This window comes from Nicotiana attenuata, chromosome 3, assembly GCF_001879085.1.
Source record: "Nicotiana attenuata strain UT chromosome 3, NIATTr2, whole genome shotgun sequence".
Classification (NCBI taxonomy): domain Eukaryota; kingdom Viridiplantae; phylum Streptophyta; class Magnoliopsida; order Solanales; family Solanaceae; genus Nicotiana; species Nicotiana attenuata.
The window spans coordinates 29034827-29053543 of record NC_031991.1 but is presented as its reverse complement, the minus strand read 5'-3'; the positions used below and the strand labels follow the sequence as shown (position 1 = coordinate 29053543).

The following is an 18717-nucleotide window of genomic DNA, read 5'->3' as shown; positions in this document are numbered from 1 at the left end:
GTATTTGAAATAATAATAATAATAATAATAATAATAATAATAATAATAATAATAATAATAATAATAATAGTGTCATAACAATGTCTGAGATTTCGTTAAATATCTCTTGTTAGGGAAGTGGGGAACGAGATGGGACCCGATTCTGATCCTAGGTGGCAGTTACGTGGCCCAATCAACCTTATAACTTCGTTTCTTATTAAAGAGGGAAGTGGAAAAATCATTTGAATGTTAAGTGTAACTTGAAGTACAGTAGTCTTTACTTCACAACAGCATATGCTATAATGGAGACGCCGTTGCTGAATGGCTACTCCGGCGACCACAAACATCTAGTCGGCGCCGACGGAGACTACCGGCCGGCAAAAAGTTTTAAAGATTGGTGGGCAATTTTCTGCATTGAGACAGTCAAGCTGTGGAGGATAGGAGGTCCAATAGCCTTCAAAATAATATGCCAATACGGAGTCAATTCCCTTACCAATATTTTTGTAGGACATCTTGGAAATATTGAGCTCTCTGCTATTTCTATTGCTCAGACTGTCATCAGTACCTTCTCTTTTGGCTTCATGGTTTGCTCTCTGTTTCCCTTCTTATCTTACTTAAAACTACATGCAAGAACATGTTGATTAAACAATTAGCATAGAAAAAGATTGTTGATAAAGTGATAGTGCTGCAGTAGCATATACATTAGTGCAGATCTTTGAAAGTAACTTTTGGTGCCATAACAGTTGGAACTTAGGATAGTTTTGCCATGTCTAATGTAGACTTACGTCTTAACTGTTGTCTAGTCAGAGGAGAATTGCATGATTTGAACTTTATGAGTTCGAGTTCCGTATTCTAATTTGCATATATTTTTCAGATGGGAATGGGAAGTGCTCTGGAGACACTATGTGGACAGGCCTATGGAGCAGGGCAAGTACACATGCTAGGTGTTTACATGCAACGCTCCATCATAATTCTACTAACAACTTGTGTCATTCTCTTGCCCATTTACTTATTCGCAACTCCGGTCCTCGAATTGCTGGGCCAAGAAACTGCAATTGCGAAGCTCGCTGGAAGATACACTATGTTAATCATCCCACAAGTGTTTTCACTTGCCATCAATTTCCCGACCTCTAAATTTCTTCAAGCTCAGAGCAAAGTGGATGTGCTTGCTGGGATTGGGCTCGTGGCTGTGCTGGTTCACGCTGTATTTCTTTGGCTATTCATTTATACATTTGGATGGGGAACCACTGGTGCTGCTATAGCGTTTGATCTTACCAGTTGGCTTACTGCTATAGCTCAGCTTGGTTATGTTGTTGGTTGGTGTAAGGATGGGTGGAAGGGATTATCGTGGGCGGCGTTTAATGAGATTTGGGCATTTGTGAGACTTTCCATTGCTTCAGCTGTTATGTTATGCCTTGAGGTCTGGTATATGATGAGCATTATCCTCCTTGTTGGCCATCTTAATAACGCCGTCATAGCAGTTGGCTCCATTTCAATTTGGTGAGTGAAGTTACACTCTACTATCCATCATATTAACCATCCTATTATGTACGTCTGTCAAATTTTGCCCAAGCCCAAATGATCCCCAAAGGTTGGACCCGCCCATTTATTGAAGTCATCTCATCTTGATCCAACTCATCTCAAACCATTTAAAGTTGGACTGATTTTTAGCACAAATTGATCCATGAGTGACTTTGTCAAAATAAAATAGAAATAATTTTTTTTGTTTGATTTGTTATATATGACCATAATAAAAGAAAAAATTCTTATTTTGTAATTATACAATTCATAAAAAAACAATGCATATTAATTAGAGTTTGGTAAGAGTTGGCCGGGTTAGGCTATGACCCAAATTTTAATCCATCTTGAGACAGTCCATCTCAGTCGGTCAGTGGCGGCTTAACAAAGTTTGTGGCCTAAAGCAAAAATTTATTAAGAGGCCTTTAAGTTTTTTTAAAAAGAAATTCATATATATTTTTATTTAAAGTTTATTTTTTTTAGCTTTTTGAAATGCAAAATTGTGAATAATTTTTTATAATCAATTTCTTCTAATATTTTGTTTATTAGTTACAATAGAGCTAATCAATCACATGGCTAGATAATTTTATTTTTATTTTCATAAAAATCTTGTAATTTTACCTTAAAATTGAATATTGTTGATTTTTTAAAATATAAAACCTACTATTAATAAATAAAAAAATGGGGCACACAAAAAGTTGGGGGCCTAATGCCTTTACTTGTGTTGCTTTCCCCTTGAGGCGGCACTGATCTCAGCCCAAGTAATTTTTGGATGGGTCACGACCCACCATGTATTGACTCAGCCCAATTTGACCTGCCCAAAATCCGTCCAACTCGCCTATTTGACACCCCTACTATTATGCAGTTGATATTCTCAAGTGCATCTATGACCGTTGTTAAATGTTGTGTTATACAGTATGAACATCAATGGATGGGAGAACATGCTATTCATTGGAATTAATGCTGCCATGAGGTAATAAGTCTTAATGGTTAATTTCTGAGTTTGTCATACAATGTGGAGGTGACAACATAGATATCATAGTGCAAACATGTACAGAAAGATGCATATTCTCCTTTTCTTTCTTTTGACTTATTTATCTGCTAACAGCGTGCGAGTCTCAAATGAACTCGGGCAAGGACATCCAAGAGCTACAAAATACTCGGTCTATATAGCAGTGTTGCAGTGCTTCCTAATTGGGATACTTTGCATGGTAATTGTACTGCTAGCTAGAAATCATCTGGCCATTATCTTTTCAAGCAGCAAAGATATGCAAGAAGCTGTTGGTGATCTTGCTTTCCTTCTAGGAATCACTATGGTTCTTAATAGTGTTCAACCGGTAATATCAGGTATTCTCTCTGTTCCACTTTATGTTAACCTATTACTATTTCAGAGAATCAGAGTTAAAACAAAAAAAAAAGTTGACCATGTTTTTATAAATACGTTTTAAATATTTTGAAATTTTAACTATATGTATCATCATGTTAATATATTGCTTCAGAATTCCAAGGTTACTGATATTATTTGTACCTACTTGTTTGCAGGGGTTGCTATTGGAGGTGGATGGCAAGCTTTAGTGGCTTATATCAATCTTGGTTGCTATTACCTTTTTGGACTCCCTCTTGGATATGTTCTTGGTTATGTAGCCAAGTTGGGAACAAAGGTAACTAAAATTTCTCATTTTCATAGGCAAGACCATCGAATGAAGAAACTTTGGCATATAAACGTAGCCTTTATGTTGGAGGAAATGAATCAAATGAAAACCAATGTGATGAAGCTAAGCTTGATTGTCTTATATGTCGTATACCTCTTGGCTGAGATAAAGCGGAAAATATGTGTTCTTGTCTATTTAATTTGCACATTGCTTCACTAACCCTGAATTTATAATAAATTTAATTACGCGTTTTGCAGGGACTTTGGTTGGGGATGATAGCAGGGGCAGCTTTGCAGACCCTTGTGCTCTTGATTATACTGTATAAGACTAATTGGAGTACGGAGGTAGGTTAAATATGTAATTTGCAACAATGTGTTATTTCAAGCGTTTGCATCATCCTATTAATACTTTTTTGTTAAGAATAATATATTGAAAAACCTATTTAACAAACGCACAACGGATCGCAAAAAATGGAGTTGGTAATTTACTATTTGATGGTCCTACTACGTCTTTCTTTATCAGTATAAACCTCGGTCATGCACTTGTTTATCAACCTAGTTGTTTATCATATAAACGGAATTGCAAGTTAATTTAAACCTTTTGGCTAAGTTCCAATCTTTGTATTATTAGTAGTAAAAGTTTGTAAGTTTTTGCGATGGAGTCAATCAACTTATTCACGTAACAAATTACAAGTTGAATTTCAGGTGGAAGATACGACAGAGCGTATGCGTAAATGGGGAGGACAAGATTTTGAAACAGAAAAATCTACCGATGGCCAATTACCTATTGTGAATGGTGTAGCTTAAGTTTATAATGGATGACATCTGGATTTTCGTGTTGAGTTTAAATGTATATGTTTCTATTACAATTTAAATTTTGGAAGAAGTGCAGAATTCTAGCCTATGGTCGTTGGCAATTTTGAGACACTCAGAATTGTAGCATCTTATTGCTATGTCCAAAGCTTGCGCCAACTTCTTATTGGTGTGCTGACTGGACTTCTGGCAGTTTGTCAAATTCGAAGCACTTAATTTCCTGTATTTCCTATGGTTTTAGGTGTCTAATTATCAAAGCACCATATTTTCTTTCAACAACATAAACTTTGAGGCATGTTTCTTTATCCATTTTTTCTATCTTTTTTGTGGTTAAGGCTCAGCAAAAGCTAAGAGGCGAACCTTAACAGCTTGTTTGGATGGTTGTTACGTATCGTTTCATAATGTATCGTATCGTATTGTATTGTATCGTTTGATGAATACAATGTTTGGATGGATTGTGTCGTTTTGGCATCGTGTCATGGTATCACGCACCTGTGATATGATGAATAAACTTGCAATATTATAAAGAAAAATTATGATACGGTATATAAAAAGGTAGGGTAAATGATAAAATAAAATTATTTAATAATAATGAAGGGTGGGATTGAGAGAAAAACACAAGGAAACGACGCGACCACACCAAATCGGTCGTTACATAAAGTGACACATTTCATCGTTACGTAACGACGGATTTAACGATACGATACAATAAAATTTAAGTAACAATCAAAACAAACATTGTATTTAAAGTAACAATACGATACGATACGATAGGTAACAACCATCCAAACAAGCTGTAAGTAACCTTGTCCTTGTTGTTATCCACTCTTAGAACGACAATAGTAACCAATTGGTATCCAATATAAAGCTCCACTAAGAACTTGATTAATTTAATTTTTATATATATATATATATATATATCACAATCGGTAAACGTTTTCCGTTTCTACTTCATTTGTAAATATCTTAGTATAAGTTAAACAACTCAATAATAAGACTAAGGGCTAAATTTGGAAGAACAAGTTTATTTTAGGGTAGGTAGAGGTTATCAAGACCCAACAACAGTTTGTTTCTAGTTCTACTCGCCAAACACGTGCGATATATGGAGGCATATAAGATATTCAAGCGCATAATATCTTCTTTTATACTACTTCCTCCATAAATGACTGAATATAGAGTTTTGAAAAGAAATTCCTTTTGGTCCGCCATGAGATTTTATAGCTATACTAGTATTGGTACCCGCACGATGTACGGATACTATTATAATTCCATCAAATTTTAAAAATTTTATATACATAAATGAATAACTATTGGCAGAAACTCAAATCTTATAACTTCACATCTATGGAGTAATAACAAAAAAAAAAATATATCTTAATTTAAATTATAAAAAAATATATTATATTCTTATCCCAACATAACCTCTCACAACAACATCAACTTCTACTAACCTAAGTCACACAATTTATTACCTTTAGGGTTCGTTTCATAGGAAGTATAAGAATAGTACTGAATATGGTGTATTAGTAATGCTGACATTATTTTTTATTCATTGTTTGGTTTGGTGTACTAAATCATTGCATATTTTTTTAAAACTAATTTCTGAACACGTGCGTTGCACGCGTATCCCTTGATATTCAGTACAAATTAACTGTTGCACGTGTATGCCTTGTCTTTCAGTACAAACTTTTTAGAATGATATAAATAATATTAAGACATGTGTGAGATGGATTAACACATAAAGGGAGAAAATATAAGCTCAAACTAATATGGGGAAATTAATCAACCGAGTTGAATTTGATCGAATCCAAAAAACATATTCACTTAGTAGGCGTGATGTACAATAAACTTAATTTTGATGTTCTTAGGTATAAATACACAATATGATAGTATATTACCTAACATGCCCTATGAAGTTGAACAACAACATTTACTAAGGTGTTCATGATTTATATTGAGATCAAGTTTGGTGTTATAAGCTAGTACAAACATAGTATTGAATATGATCGTATCTCAATTAATATTTTCTGTAAAGTTGAGCACCTACATTTACTTAGGTAGGTATAACGTATAATGAAACTAATTTTGATATCATTAGATACAAATATGTGATATTAACGTATATCTCACCTAATATTTTTTCAGTGCTTTATCATAACCAAAACTCTCTTGTTGTCAAAACATTGCATATTAAATAAGTTAGTCCAAACACTACCGATAAAAACACAAATACCGCATTTGTCATCAGGTACAGCTCAAACACATGAAAATCAAATCTCGTGGTAAAATAAGACATTTGTATCGCCAAATTTCTTTATAAATACTTTATGATAGTGTAGCACATAAAAATAACCCGGTAGAATAATTATAACACCAATTAAGCAAAAATAACATGATCATTCTAACATTCATTCCAGTGCAAAGGATTTTATTCTTCCTACCATAACAATAAATCAATACTAGCATTGGTTCAAGTTAATCGAGAAAAATAAAAAATGACAAGAATTATAAAAAATAAAGTTCAATCTAAAAAAAAAAAGACTTGTTGAAAATAAATAATAGAAAAAAAAAAGAAATAAATTTACCTCATATGCCACTTGAAGATTGGTTTTGTGTATTGTAGGTGGTGAGTAGAGATATGTCAAAATAATAGAATAATGTGTTCTAGGAGAAAGAGTCATTTTCTTGATCACGATGGTTTGAGAGAAAGAGCAATTGCTTAATTAGTTGGGCTTTTTTATTTTATTTTTTTTAATTATATTGAGCATGATCCAGTAAATAAATAAAGGATCAGAGAAGACTAATAGCCTGTTTGGCCAAGCTTCTTTTTGGCCAAAAGTGTTTTTTTTTTTCAAAAGCACTTTTGGCCAAAAATTGAGGTGTTTGGCCAAGCTTTTGGAAGGAAAAAAAGTGCTTTTGAGGAGAAGCAGAAGCAGTTTTAGAGAAGCAGAAAAAGTAGCTTCTCTCCAAAAGCACTTCTTTGAGAAGCACTTTTGAGAAAAATAGACTTAGAAGCAGTTTTTTAAAGCTTGGCCAAATACTAATTGTTGCTCAGAAGTGCTTTTCAAACTAATTAGCCAAACACAAACTGCTTCTCACCAAAAGTAATTTTGAGAAAAACACTCTTGAAAAAAAGCACTTCTCAAAATAAGCTGATTTTTGCAGCTTGGCCAAACGGGCTATAAGACTGACATATATTGTCTCGGTAGAATTACTTCAACTTCCCACAAGTTATATTAGTCTAAGAGTTAGAAGTTGAAAGAACTCCAACGCATTTAGGCATTTTAAAAGTTGACATAAATTGTACTTTTAGGAGACTATATTGGAAGATGAAAGTCCAAGGTACTATATAGGTTGCAATCAGTGGAACTAAAACGTGTTTATTTATCAAGAATTAAGTTTAGTTTTTGGTAATAAATTTATTTAAAAATAGTTATAAGCTAAGGGTAAAATGGCCATTCAATTTTTGATGGGTAATTTCGTATTTTAACTATCACTTTGTAGGTTCCCACTTATAATATAGTATGATTAATTGTTTACAAAAATACCCTTCATATTCTATAACTTTGCACACTATTTTTATTACAACAATTTTATTACCCTCCACATTCTTTACTTTCTCTAAAGTCAACTTCTTTTACATGAGAGCAAAATTAAAATAGAAAACTAATTGAAATATTGGAATTAAAAGAGAAGAAAAATTTAATTGCTATGACATATAATACAACATACCGATTATTACAAAAATGGGTAGATTTCTAACAAATAAAAAAAATTCAGTTTATACTTTGAATGAATTCCAAATCAAATGTAGTATTAAATATAATATTTTTTGATTATAGTAGAATTCTAAAGAAGAAAATAATTAAAATATCACAATATAAAAATATACAAAACATATGTACAATTATTTGGAGGGGCAATTATGTCTTTAACCATATTTATGCAAGTATAAAATCCTTGCATTGCTAATATCATGGTTTGCTATGCATTAGTTATACATAGGATAATACCAAATAAGATGTATAATTAATACTTGCATTAGTTGTACATATGTTAAAAAAGTATAGTACCAAATAAAGAATTAATAATACACAAAGCTAATGCTTGCATTACTTTTTCTAATACCTCCTACCAAATGGCCCCTTAGTGTTTTGATGTTGAAAAGACAAACTAATATATACATATATGATGATTTATTGACAGTCAACAGTAAAGTAACACAATTGACATTTAACTCAGCCGATGTAAGTAGATTCATACTTTAAAATATTATTCCCACAAAATACATTGATGTGTAGCTTGTATCAATTCCTCTTGTTCTTATGTACATTCATGATATTTTAACTTCCTTACAACATCATTGGAGTTACTTTATTATTGATCGAATTAAATTACTTGCCCATGACCATTTTCTTTTTTTGAAAATAACTTTAGAATTGTTCGAATCCACACTACATCTATCACGCATTTCGATTCTAAAAACTGAATGCTAATTGAGCACGGGAATCAAACTCCATGCCCAATGACTTTTAGTTTCTATTGAAATTAACTACATAAATATTTAAAATATATCTTTATATTTTTTATTTATTTCTTGAAATTATGTCAAATGTCTATATTTCCTATTTTAGTTTTATCTATCATATTATTTTCGAATACGTGTATCTTATCCATATAGTATGAATTCTCTCGTTATTATTTGAAAAACTTTCTCTTCTAAAAAATCAAATAAGTCTTATTCTTCTATATATCTCGATACTGAAATTATTTATTTACATAACTTTTTTCCATTTTTTTTGAGTTTTTGTCCATGTTATTGCATTATCATAACTTAAAATTATACATATCGTGTCTGTTACTCCCATTATAATATATTATAGATGAATTTAATTTTTTTCTTGTAATAAATTTTTTATTTGGTTTTATTCTTTATTCTACTTCTCAGGTTATTGTCTAAATTTGTCAATAATATTTTTAGTATTATTTATTTGATATTGGCATTTTATTTTAAACTTAATTCAAAGTATAAAACTTACACTCTCTATTTTTCTTTATATTATATTTCCTACCATAAAATTTTTATATAATCATTTTATTTGGTGTTAAATATAATAATATATTAAAAATAGAAGTGCATATGCTCATACTTTATATTTCAACAAAATTTCAAAGTATTTTTTTTCGTCCTTGGAGTTTTTGCTTATTCAAAAGCTTGGATAAAATTTAATTTATTTTATTTTTCAATTTAAAAGCTTGGATATGATTTGAATTAATTTGATGTAACAAATAAATAGACAGAAGATATTATTATTATTATTATTAGTAATAATATATTAAAAATAGAAGTGCATATGCTCATACTTCATATTTCACCAAAATTTCAAAATATTTTTTTCGTCCTTGGAGTTTTCTTTGCTTATTCAAAAGCTTGGATAAAATTTAATTTATTTTATTTTTCAATTTAAAATTTTGGCTATGATTTGAATTAATTTAATGTAACAAATAAATAGACAGAAAATATTATTATTATTAGTAGTAGTAGTAGTTCTTAACCTATAACCTATTTTTCTTATTTGACAATATCCCTACAAACTCTCCTTAATATTGCCTAGTGGCTTTTTAATAGCTTGCCACTTGGCTTAACCATAATTCCATTATATATAGCAACTTAATTGCTTTAATATAGATATAGATATGTTATAAATGTTAAAATTTAAAATTTAAATTAAATTACTTTTACATATTAAAAGATGTTATTCTATTGAACTAATAAAATAATTGTGTGGATGTCTAGTTCTACACGCCAAACACGTGCTATTAAAAATCCAAAATGAAGTTATTCTATCTCATGGAAAAAAAAGAAGAATAAGAAGAGTACTCTTGCTTTTCAAATTTACAACTTTGCATCAAGTTGACATTTCTTTATTGCTCAATAACTAACTGAAATAATAATACAGTACTTACTACAATAACAAGAAAGTCAGAGAAAAACGCGGAGAAGTGTGTAATTTTTCAAAGTAGTAGGAGCAAATGGAATCACCATTGCTCGATGACTATTCCGACCACCACCACTTCCAGCTCATCGGCCCCGACGGTGACTACCGGCCGATTAGAGGGCTGAAGGAATGGTGGGCTGTATTCTGGATCGAGAGTGCGAAGCTATGGGAGATTGGTGGCCCAATAGCTTTCAACATCATTTGCCAGTACGGACTTTACGCAATTACTGTTGCTTTCTGTGGTCATCTTGGAGCTACAGAGCTTTCTGCTGTTTCTGTTGCTCAAACTGTCATTGGTGTTTTCGCTTTCGGCTTTATGGTTCGTCCCCTCTTTCCTTTTCCTTATTAATGCGCGGATCAATTTGTGCTGTTAGTTTCTCACATATATCATATGCCCAAAAAATGTGTTTTTCTCATATGGGTACAGGTCCACAACTATTAATACTCTTTGTTGCACTGCATAAATCATTTACTTACTTTAAAATGGAATGTTTTGCTATGAATATTAATGTAAAAGGGAGTTAGACAGAGAATAATGACACAAGATTGTTAATTAATTATGCAGTGGTTGTCTCTTAGATAATTATGTCTAAGTATTGTTATTAAATGTAATCTTATTCCACATCCTCTTTCGAGCACCGGTTATTCCAGTATTAGCAATGCATAGTTTAATACCTCAAACTAAAACTTGCATTGGTTATACTGTGATTTTGTAATCAAAAGCAGATCTTGTATCAGTTAGATATTAAATTAGTAATGTGGAGCCTTAAGTTGCAAATGGAACGATGTACTATTACTTATGCGGAACTGTAGAAACTAGTAGCTTAATGCAATTGTACCTAAGGCTATTTATGTAATACTGTTCTGAAGGTGTATAAGTGAAATTAGAGTTAGTTAGTAAGTAAGCTCGGTGGTTATTTATGTACAGTGTATTTCATTTTTTAGTTAGTTGATGAAATGAGCTTAGTTCTCTCTATCTTCTATCTTTCTCTTCTTCCTTCTTCTCTGAAACACGATGCTCATGAAGAGCTCAACAATGGCCGACCTAGGGCTTACTTTTGACATGGTATTAGAGCCCGACTCCACGCGATTCTGATAGTCGAGCTCTAGCGTCTAATCATTTCTTCTAGATCTCTGTTTTCCCCAATTATTTTCGTTGCTCTTCTAAAATTGTCTGCTCATTGAGAAATCTTCAAAATTCTTCAATTTTCTGCTGAAATGGCCATCGATACTCCTGATGCGAGTGCTGGATCATCACATGCAAACACTCAAACAATCGATTGCAACGATCCGCTGTATGTACATCCTTCGGACACACCAAGTATCTCACTTGTGCCTGAATTACTAATTGGAACAGAAAACTTCGGAACGGAGTAGATCTATGACAATGTCGCTATCGGTAAAGAATTAACTAGGTTTTATAGATGGAACCTGTACTAGAGCTCAATATGAGAAAGATAACTTTAGGCTAAGACAATGGGAACGGTGCAATGCAATAGTCTAGTCATGGATCAGAAGTTTAGTAGCACCAGAACTTAGAAGAGGAATTGTGTACTCTTCAGATGCACAAAAGGTATGGAAATATATGAAGGATAGGTTTGATAAAGTGAATGCCACAAAAATTTATCACATGAACAAGGAAATAAGTTCCCTGACACAAGGAATCTCTAGTGTGTCAGTGTACTTTTCTAGGCTGAATGATCTATCGGATGAATTTGAAACATTTATCCCATTCCCTAGTTGTGATTGTGAGAAGTCCAGACAATTTGTTGTGTTCTTACACCAGCAGAAATTTATGAAGTTCTGAATGGGATTGAATGAGACTTATGCACCACAAAAAAGTCAGATACTGATGATGCATCCTACACAAACACTTGACCAAGCATACTCCATGATTGTTCAAGAGGAAAGTCAGAGGATAAGTGCTGGTTCTACTACACAGAGTGGGATTTTAGGAGGTGCACCTGTAGGCATGAAGAGCAGTACACTAGTGACTGCAAATGCTTCCAACATGAGGCCTAGGAGAAACAATGTATTGTTATGTGATTATTGCAAGATGAAAGGACATACAAGGGATACTTGCTATAAACTCAATGGATACTCACCAGGTTTTAAGTTCAATAACAATAAGAGGAGAGGAACATAACAACAGTGGACCTATGGCTCATAATGTGAATGCAGGTGATGAGATTCAAAATGCAGGAAATGCATATGCTATGCAGAATGTTCCAACTATTCCAACTATGCAGGGATTTACTCCAGAACAATATCAGCAAATTCTCAAACTCTTGAGTAAAGAACCTGAGCCAACAGAAGTTGCCAACATGGCAGGTAAATCATTAATTGAACATAGCTGTTGGATTATTGATTCTGGTGCTTCAAATCATATGGTATCATCCTTGAATCTCTTGTCAAGTATCACCCAAATACCTGAACCTAAATCATCTTCAGTCCATCTTCCAAATGGTAATAGCACCAAAATTACTCATACTGGTTCTTGCAACCTGTTTAACTCAGAAACCATTCATAATGTTCTTTATGTACCTGAATTCAAATATAATTTGTTGTCTATATCCAGATACACTTAAGAGTTAAATAGTGTTGTAACTGTTATCCTGATTTTTGCATCTTTCAGGACCTCTTCAGTGGCATTGTGAAGGGAATTGGTAGACTCAAAGGAGGTCTCTACATCTTCAATCCTTCAGCACCTGCTACTGCCTCTTCTTCCTCCAATTGTATGACAATTTCACATCAACCAAGTTCAAGCTTTCTGTGGCATTAAAGATTGGGCCATGCCCCTATGACAGTCTTACAAATTATACCTGAGATAAATAAATACTTGTCTAAGTCATCTGTTTGTAATTGTGCTGTTTGTCCTCTTGCTAGACAAGTTAGATTGTCATTTCCTATTAGCACTTCTAAGTTTGTTTCTTCTTTTGAACTAGTTCATATGGATGTTTAGGGACCCTATAGAGTATGTACTTACAATGGCTTCAAATACTTTTTGACTCTTGTTTATGACTGTACTAGAATGACATGGACTTTTTTCTTGAGACTCAAGAGTGATGTGTATGTTGTTTTAAAAGACTTCCTTCAACTTGTTGAAAATCAATTTGGCACTATTGTCAAGTGTGTCAGGACAGACAATGGGCATGAATTTTTTAAAAATCTTTGCTTCAATCTATTCAAGTCCAAAGGGATAATTCATCAAAGCAGCTATGTGCACACTCCACAACAAAATGGAGTTGTGGAGAGAAAGCACAGACACCTTCTTGAAATAGGAAGAGCCTTAAGATTTCAAGCCAACATACCCTTAAAATTCTGGGGTGATTGCATTTTAACAGCAAGATACATCATAAATAGGCTTTCTAGTTATGTTCTGCAAGGAAAATCTCCTTATGAGATGTTCCATGGAAAACCTCCTTCTTTTAATCACATGAGAACACTGGATGTCTTTGTTATGCCACAAAGACTGACTTCCATGATAAATTCAATCCTAAGTCTATACCTGGAGTCTTCATGGGATATGCACCAATACAAAAGGGATATAAAGTGCATGATATTGCTGCTAATAAATTTATGGTTAGCAAGGATGTTGTCTTCCATGAAGGGATATTTCCCTTTAAATATCTTAAACACATGTTCGTAGTGATTACTGATCCAACTCCCAGTCACCTTGCTTCAGATATATTTCCACCTTCCAACATAGCACCAGAACCTTCTGCCACTAATGAACCAGAAGTTCCTACTCCTGATCTTAAATGATTTAACAGATTCACCTACTCCTTCCTCTGATTTCCTTGCTAACTCTCCTGTTGTTCCTACCCAATCCTCCTCATCTATTCCCTCTGTGCCTGCAGAATCATCATCTGACATTCATGATGCATCAAATTCACACTCAAGTGCTATCCCAATTACCTACCCCACACAAGTTAGGAAGTCAGGTAGGGTCTCTAAGCCTCCTATCTGGCTGACTGACTATGTTCATCCTTGTCCACCTTCTACATCTGCTTCCACTTCATCACTCTATCCTATACATCCGTTCATTTCCTATTCTCATCTTGCACCTACTTTTCAATCCTTCCTAGCCTCTTTTTCTTCTGATCTTGAACCAACATCTTTCTCACAAGCTGTCAAAGATGACAGGTGGATCAAGGCTATGAAACTTGAGATTGAGGCATTAGAACAAAACAACGCTTGGGAGGTAGTGACTCTGCCTCCTGGCAAAGTCCCTATAGGATATAAATGGATATACAAAATTAAATACAATGCTGATGGCACAGTGGAAAGGTTCAAGGCAAGACTAGTGGCAAAGGGGTATACTCAACAGGAAGGGATTGACTTTCATGATACCTTCTCTCCTGTGGCCAAGATGACTACAGTAAGAACTGTCATTGCAGTTGCTGCACTCAGACAATGGCCAATCTATCAAATGGATGTACATAATGCATTTTTGAACGGTGACTTGCATGAAGTAGTCTACACGACTATGCCTCAAAGATTTGGTAGCCAGGGGGAGCATAGGGTATGTAGACTACTCAAATCCCTTTATGGCTTGAAACAAGCCTCTAGACAATGGAATTTGAAGCTAACACAAGCTCTTCTCCAATCTGGTTTTCATCAAAGCAGACATGATTACTCCTTATTTACTAAAACAACTAATGAAAAATTTGTTCTCATACTTGTCTATGTAGATGACTTACTTATTACAGGTAATGATCATGAGGAGATTGATGCATCAAAAGCATCTTTGCATCAGAACTTCAAGCTGAAAGACCTTGGAGAATTGAGATATTTTCTGGGAATTGAAATAGCTAAATCATCAGAAGGTATCTTTATGTCTCAAAGGAAATATGCTTTAGAGATGATTGCAGAAGCAGGACTCTCAGGGTCAAAGCCCAAGAAGACCCTAATGGAACAAAATTTGAAACTTACAAGCATAGAATTTGATGAGATTGTGAAAGAGAACACTGATGACAGCATCCTGGAAGACAGAAGTCTTTTTCAAAGATTAGTTAGAAAGCTCTTGTATTTGACAATCACAAGACCTGACATTGCATATGTTGTGCAAAGTCTAAGCCAATTTATGCATGCTCCAAAGAAGTCTCATTATGAGGCTGCATTACATGTTGTGAGATATATCAAAGATCAACCTGGACTTGGACTTCTCATGTCCAGCAATAGTGCAGAAAGAATTCAGGGGTTCTGTGATTCAGATTGGGGATCATGTCCCATGTCCAGGAAGTCAATCACAGGATTCTGTATGAAACTGGGGAGCTCTCTCATTTCATGGAAAGCAAAGAAGCAGACCACCATATCGAGGAGCTCAGCTGAAGCTGAGTACAGGAGTATGGCACATACAGTGGCAGATTTGACATGGTTAAGTGGCCTATTAAAGGAACTAACAGTAGACATTAAAGAACCTATGGAGTTGTTTTGCGACAACAAAGCTGCCTTATAGAATGCTGCGAATCCCATCTACCACGAAAGAACTAAACACATAGAAATTGATTGTCACTTCATAAGGGAGAAGATTCAAGAAGGATTGATCAAGACTGGGCACATAGGAAGTAATGAGCAACCAGCTGACATCTTGACAAAGACCTTGGGACACCAACAACATGCAGTTCTGGTATCCAAGTTGGGAATGAAAAACATTTTCCATTCTCAACTTGAGGGGGAGTGTAGAAATTAGTAGCTTAATGCAATCGTACCTAAGGCTATTTATGTAATATTGTTCTAGAAGGTGTATAAGTGAAATTAGAGTTAGTTAGTTAGTAAGGTCGGTGGTTATATATGTAAAGTGTATTTCATTTTTTAGTTAGTTGAAGAAATGAGCTTTGTTCTCTCTCTATTTTCTCTCTTTCTCTTCTTCCTTCTTCTCTGAAACACGATGCTCATGAAGAGCTCAACAATGACTGACCTAGGGCTTACTTTTGGCAGGAACTTTATACTGGGATTATTTATTCTCATCTTTCTTATGACTCCTTTGTTTCTTATATGGTTATATGCAATCTATCTGTAGATAGGCATGGGGAGTGCTCTGGAGACGCTCTGTGGGCAGGCATTTGGTGCTGGGCAAGTTCACATGCTTGGAGTTTACACACAACGCTCAATGATAATTCTACTTCTGAGTACCTTCCTTCTCTTACCAATCTATATCTTCGCGACTCCAATACTTAAGCTCCTAGGCCAAGATCATGAGATTGCTATTGTTGCCGGGAGGTTTGCCATGTTAACCATACCTGAATTGTATTCCCTGTCTATCAATATTCCCACTTCAAAATTTCTGCAAGCTCAGAGTAAAGTTGGTGTGCTGGCCTGGATTGGTTTTGTGGCTCTCGTTGTCCATGCTCTTCTCCTATGGCTCTTTATTTTTGTATTTAATTGGGGTTTAACTGGGGCAGCTATATCCTTTAATCTCGTAGGTTGGGCCAACGCAATAGCTCAATTTGTTTACGTAGTTGTTTGGTGCAAGGATGGGTGGAAGGGATGGTCTTGGTCAGCATTCAATGACATCTGGGCTTTTGTTAGACTGTCAATTGAGTCGGCTGTTATGCTATGCCTTGAAACCTGGTACATGATGAGTATTATTATTCTCACTGGCCATCTCAAAGATGCAGTCATTGCAGTTGGATCCCTCTCTATTTGGTTAGTCTCTTGTCTTGGTTCTTTTCCTATTTGGTTAGTCTCTTGTTTTGGTTCTGCTTAAGCTTGGTAAAATGAAGCTAGAGATTCTCTAGCAATGGTACTGCTTTTTGATCTTAAACTGTGAGTTTGACTTGAGTAACTCAATTGAGCAGTGCAGAGTTCTTTGTTACTTGCAAGTGTCAATGAGATGAAATGTTGTGAGCTCCATTATTAGATTCATGTCAATATTTTCTGTCTTTCAGCATAAATGTTGATGGATTTGAAGCAATGTTTTTCATAGGAGTAAATGCTGCTATAAGGTAATGAAGTTCTAAAGTTTGCAGAAATGTGCACTTAATTTGTTTGTAACTCTGTGCTAATATCCTGTTGCTTTTCCAGTGTTCGTGTCTCAAACGAGCTTGGGCTAGGACGTGCCAGGGCAACCAAGTATAGTGTCTATGTCACAGTGTTTCAGTCGCTTCTCATTGGGATAGTCTGCATGATTGTAGTATTGGCAGTAAGAAATCATCTGGCCATTCTTTTCACAAACAGCAAGGTTCTGCAACGTGCTGTAGCTGACCTTGCTTGGCTTCTTGGAATAACAATGCTTCTTAACAGCGTTCAGCCTGTGATATCAGGTGTTGCATTAATTCAGTTTTGCTGTGTCAATACATAGAGCGTCGTACTCCTTCATAGTCCTTATAGTGATCTTGTTGGGGCTATTTTTCACTTGCAGGTGTTGCTATTGGAGGTGGATGGCAAGGTCTAGTGGCTTATATCAATTTAGGTTCTTACTACGTTTTTGGTATTCCTCTGGGATATGTTCTTGGTTATGTCGCTAACTTGGGAGTCATGGTAAATAAAAATGTTACACATATAAGTACATCGAAATTTAAATCTCAATTTGCATTTCTTTGCATCTTTTTGTATCTATTACCCTCAACCGAATTTCTTTTAGGGACTATGGGGAGGAATGATAGCTGGACTTGCTTTGCAAACACTGCTACTCTCAGTAGTACTGTATAGAATTGATTGGAATAAAGAGGTATGTGAAACTAATGGTCATTTTTATCCAATTAAACTCCATAACACTTCATGTTCGATATTTTAGTTTGATTCTTGTTTAGCTTCATCTGCTGACCCTCTGTAGAAGTTACTCTATATAGACAGCAGTAAATTTTGTTTTTAACTTGAAAGTTTGTATCAAGATCGCTGTGACAAGGCCAGTAGTTCAAGTAGTGCAGAATTTTCTAGTCCTTCTACTGTTAGGTGTTGTCCTGATTTTTTTTACCATATTTGGTTTCCATATCTTCAAGAAGGAAAGGACAACATATTTACCATAATTGAGTTTTCCTTTTTGTAGAAGGAAATTATAATTCTCTTATATTTGGCTAGTCTTTTTTCTTTTAGGAAAATGTTTGGACTTCTATAAATTGGGGATCCTTCCTTCTCATTCGGCAGCATCCACAATATAGCCATATGGGTTTGAGAGTCGTGTTTAGGGGGAGAACTTTACGGGACAAGTGTTAGTGTGTCACTTGTGTTTGCCTCTTCGTGAGTTTGTTCTCTCGATATTTTGTACTCTCTTTTTATATAGTGGATTGCTCATCTCCGCCGTGGACGTAGGTCAGTTGACCGAACCACGTTATATCTTTGTGTCTCTTTTAGTATATTTCTCTTTGTTGTATGATTTATCGTCGTTCAAGGTTTGCTTTGCTAGTTTCCGCATGATACCTGATTTATTTTCGGTCCTAACAAGTGGTATCAGAGCCAGGCTCATTCCAATTTTGTTGTTACCGATGTTGGGCCCCCATTATATTGTCCACGCTCCAGTTGCAGGCCTGGGCGTGAGGGGGGGTGTTGAGTTGTGTCCCACATCGGTGGGTTATGGGTATCTTGGTCTCCTTATATGGTCTTGGGCAATCCTCACCTCACAAGCTAGCTTTTGGGGTTGAGTTAGGCTCAAGGTCCATTTTTATCATCTACCTTTTCTTTGGAAACTTAAAACTGAAGTAAAACTGAAGTTAAACACTTCATATGTCATGTATTTTTGTTGAACGATTGGATTCAGTGTGAATTAGTCTTTTGTAGTAATAATAAAAAAATGGAAATGCAGGTTGAGCAGAC

At 34.7% G+C, this 18717-nt stretch overlaps 1 protein-coding gene across 1 annotated transcript; it reads left to right on the top strand.

Annotated features, from left to right (window-relative positions):
• LOC109224573 (protein DETOXIFICATION 35-like) lies at positions 219–4384 on the top strand. The gene is made up of 7 exons (XM_019389130.1): positions 219–563; positions 854–1479; positions 2414–2470; positions 2606–2844; positions 3040–3158; positions 3407–3493; positions 3854–4384. Exons 1-7 carry the CDS (start codon positions 282–284, stop codon positions 3953–3955), a joined length of 1512 nt encoding a protein of 503 aa, XP_019244675.1. The 5' UTR covers positions 219–281; the 3' UTR covers positions 3956–4384.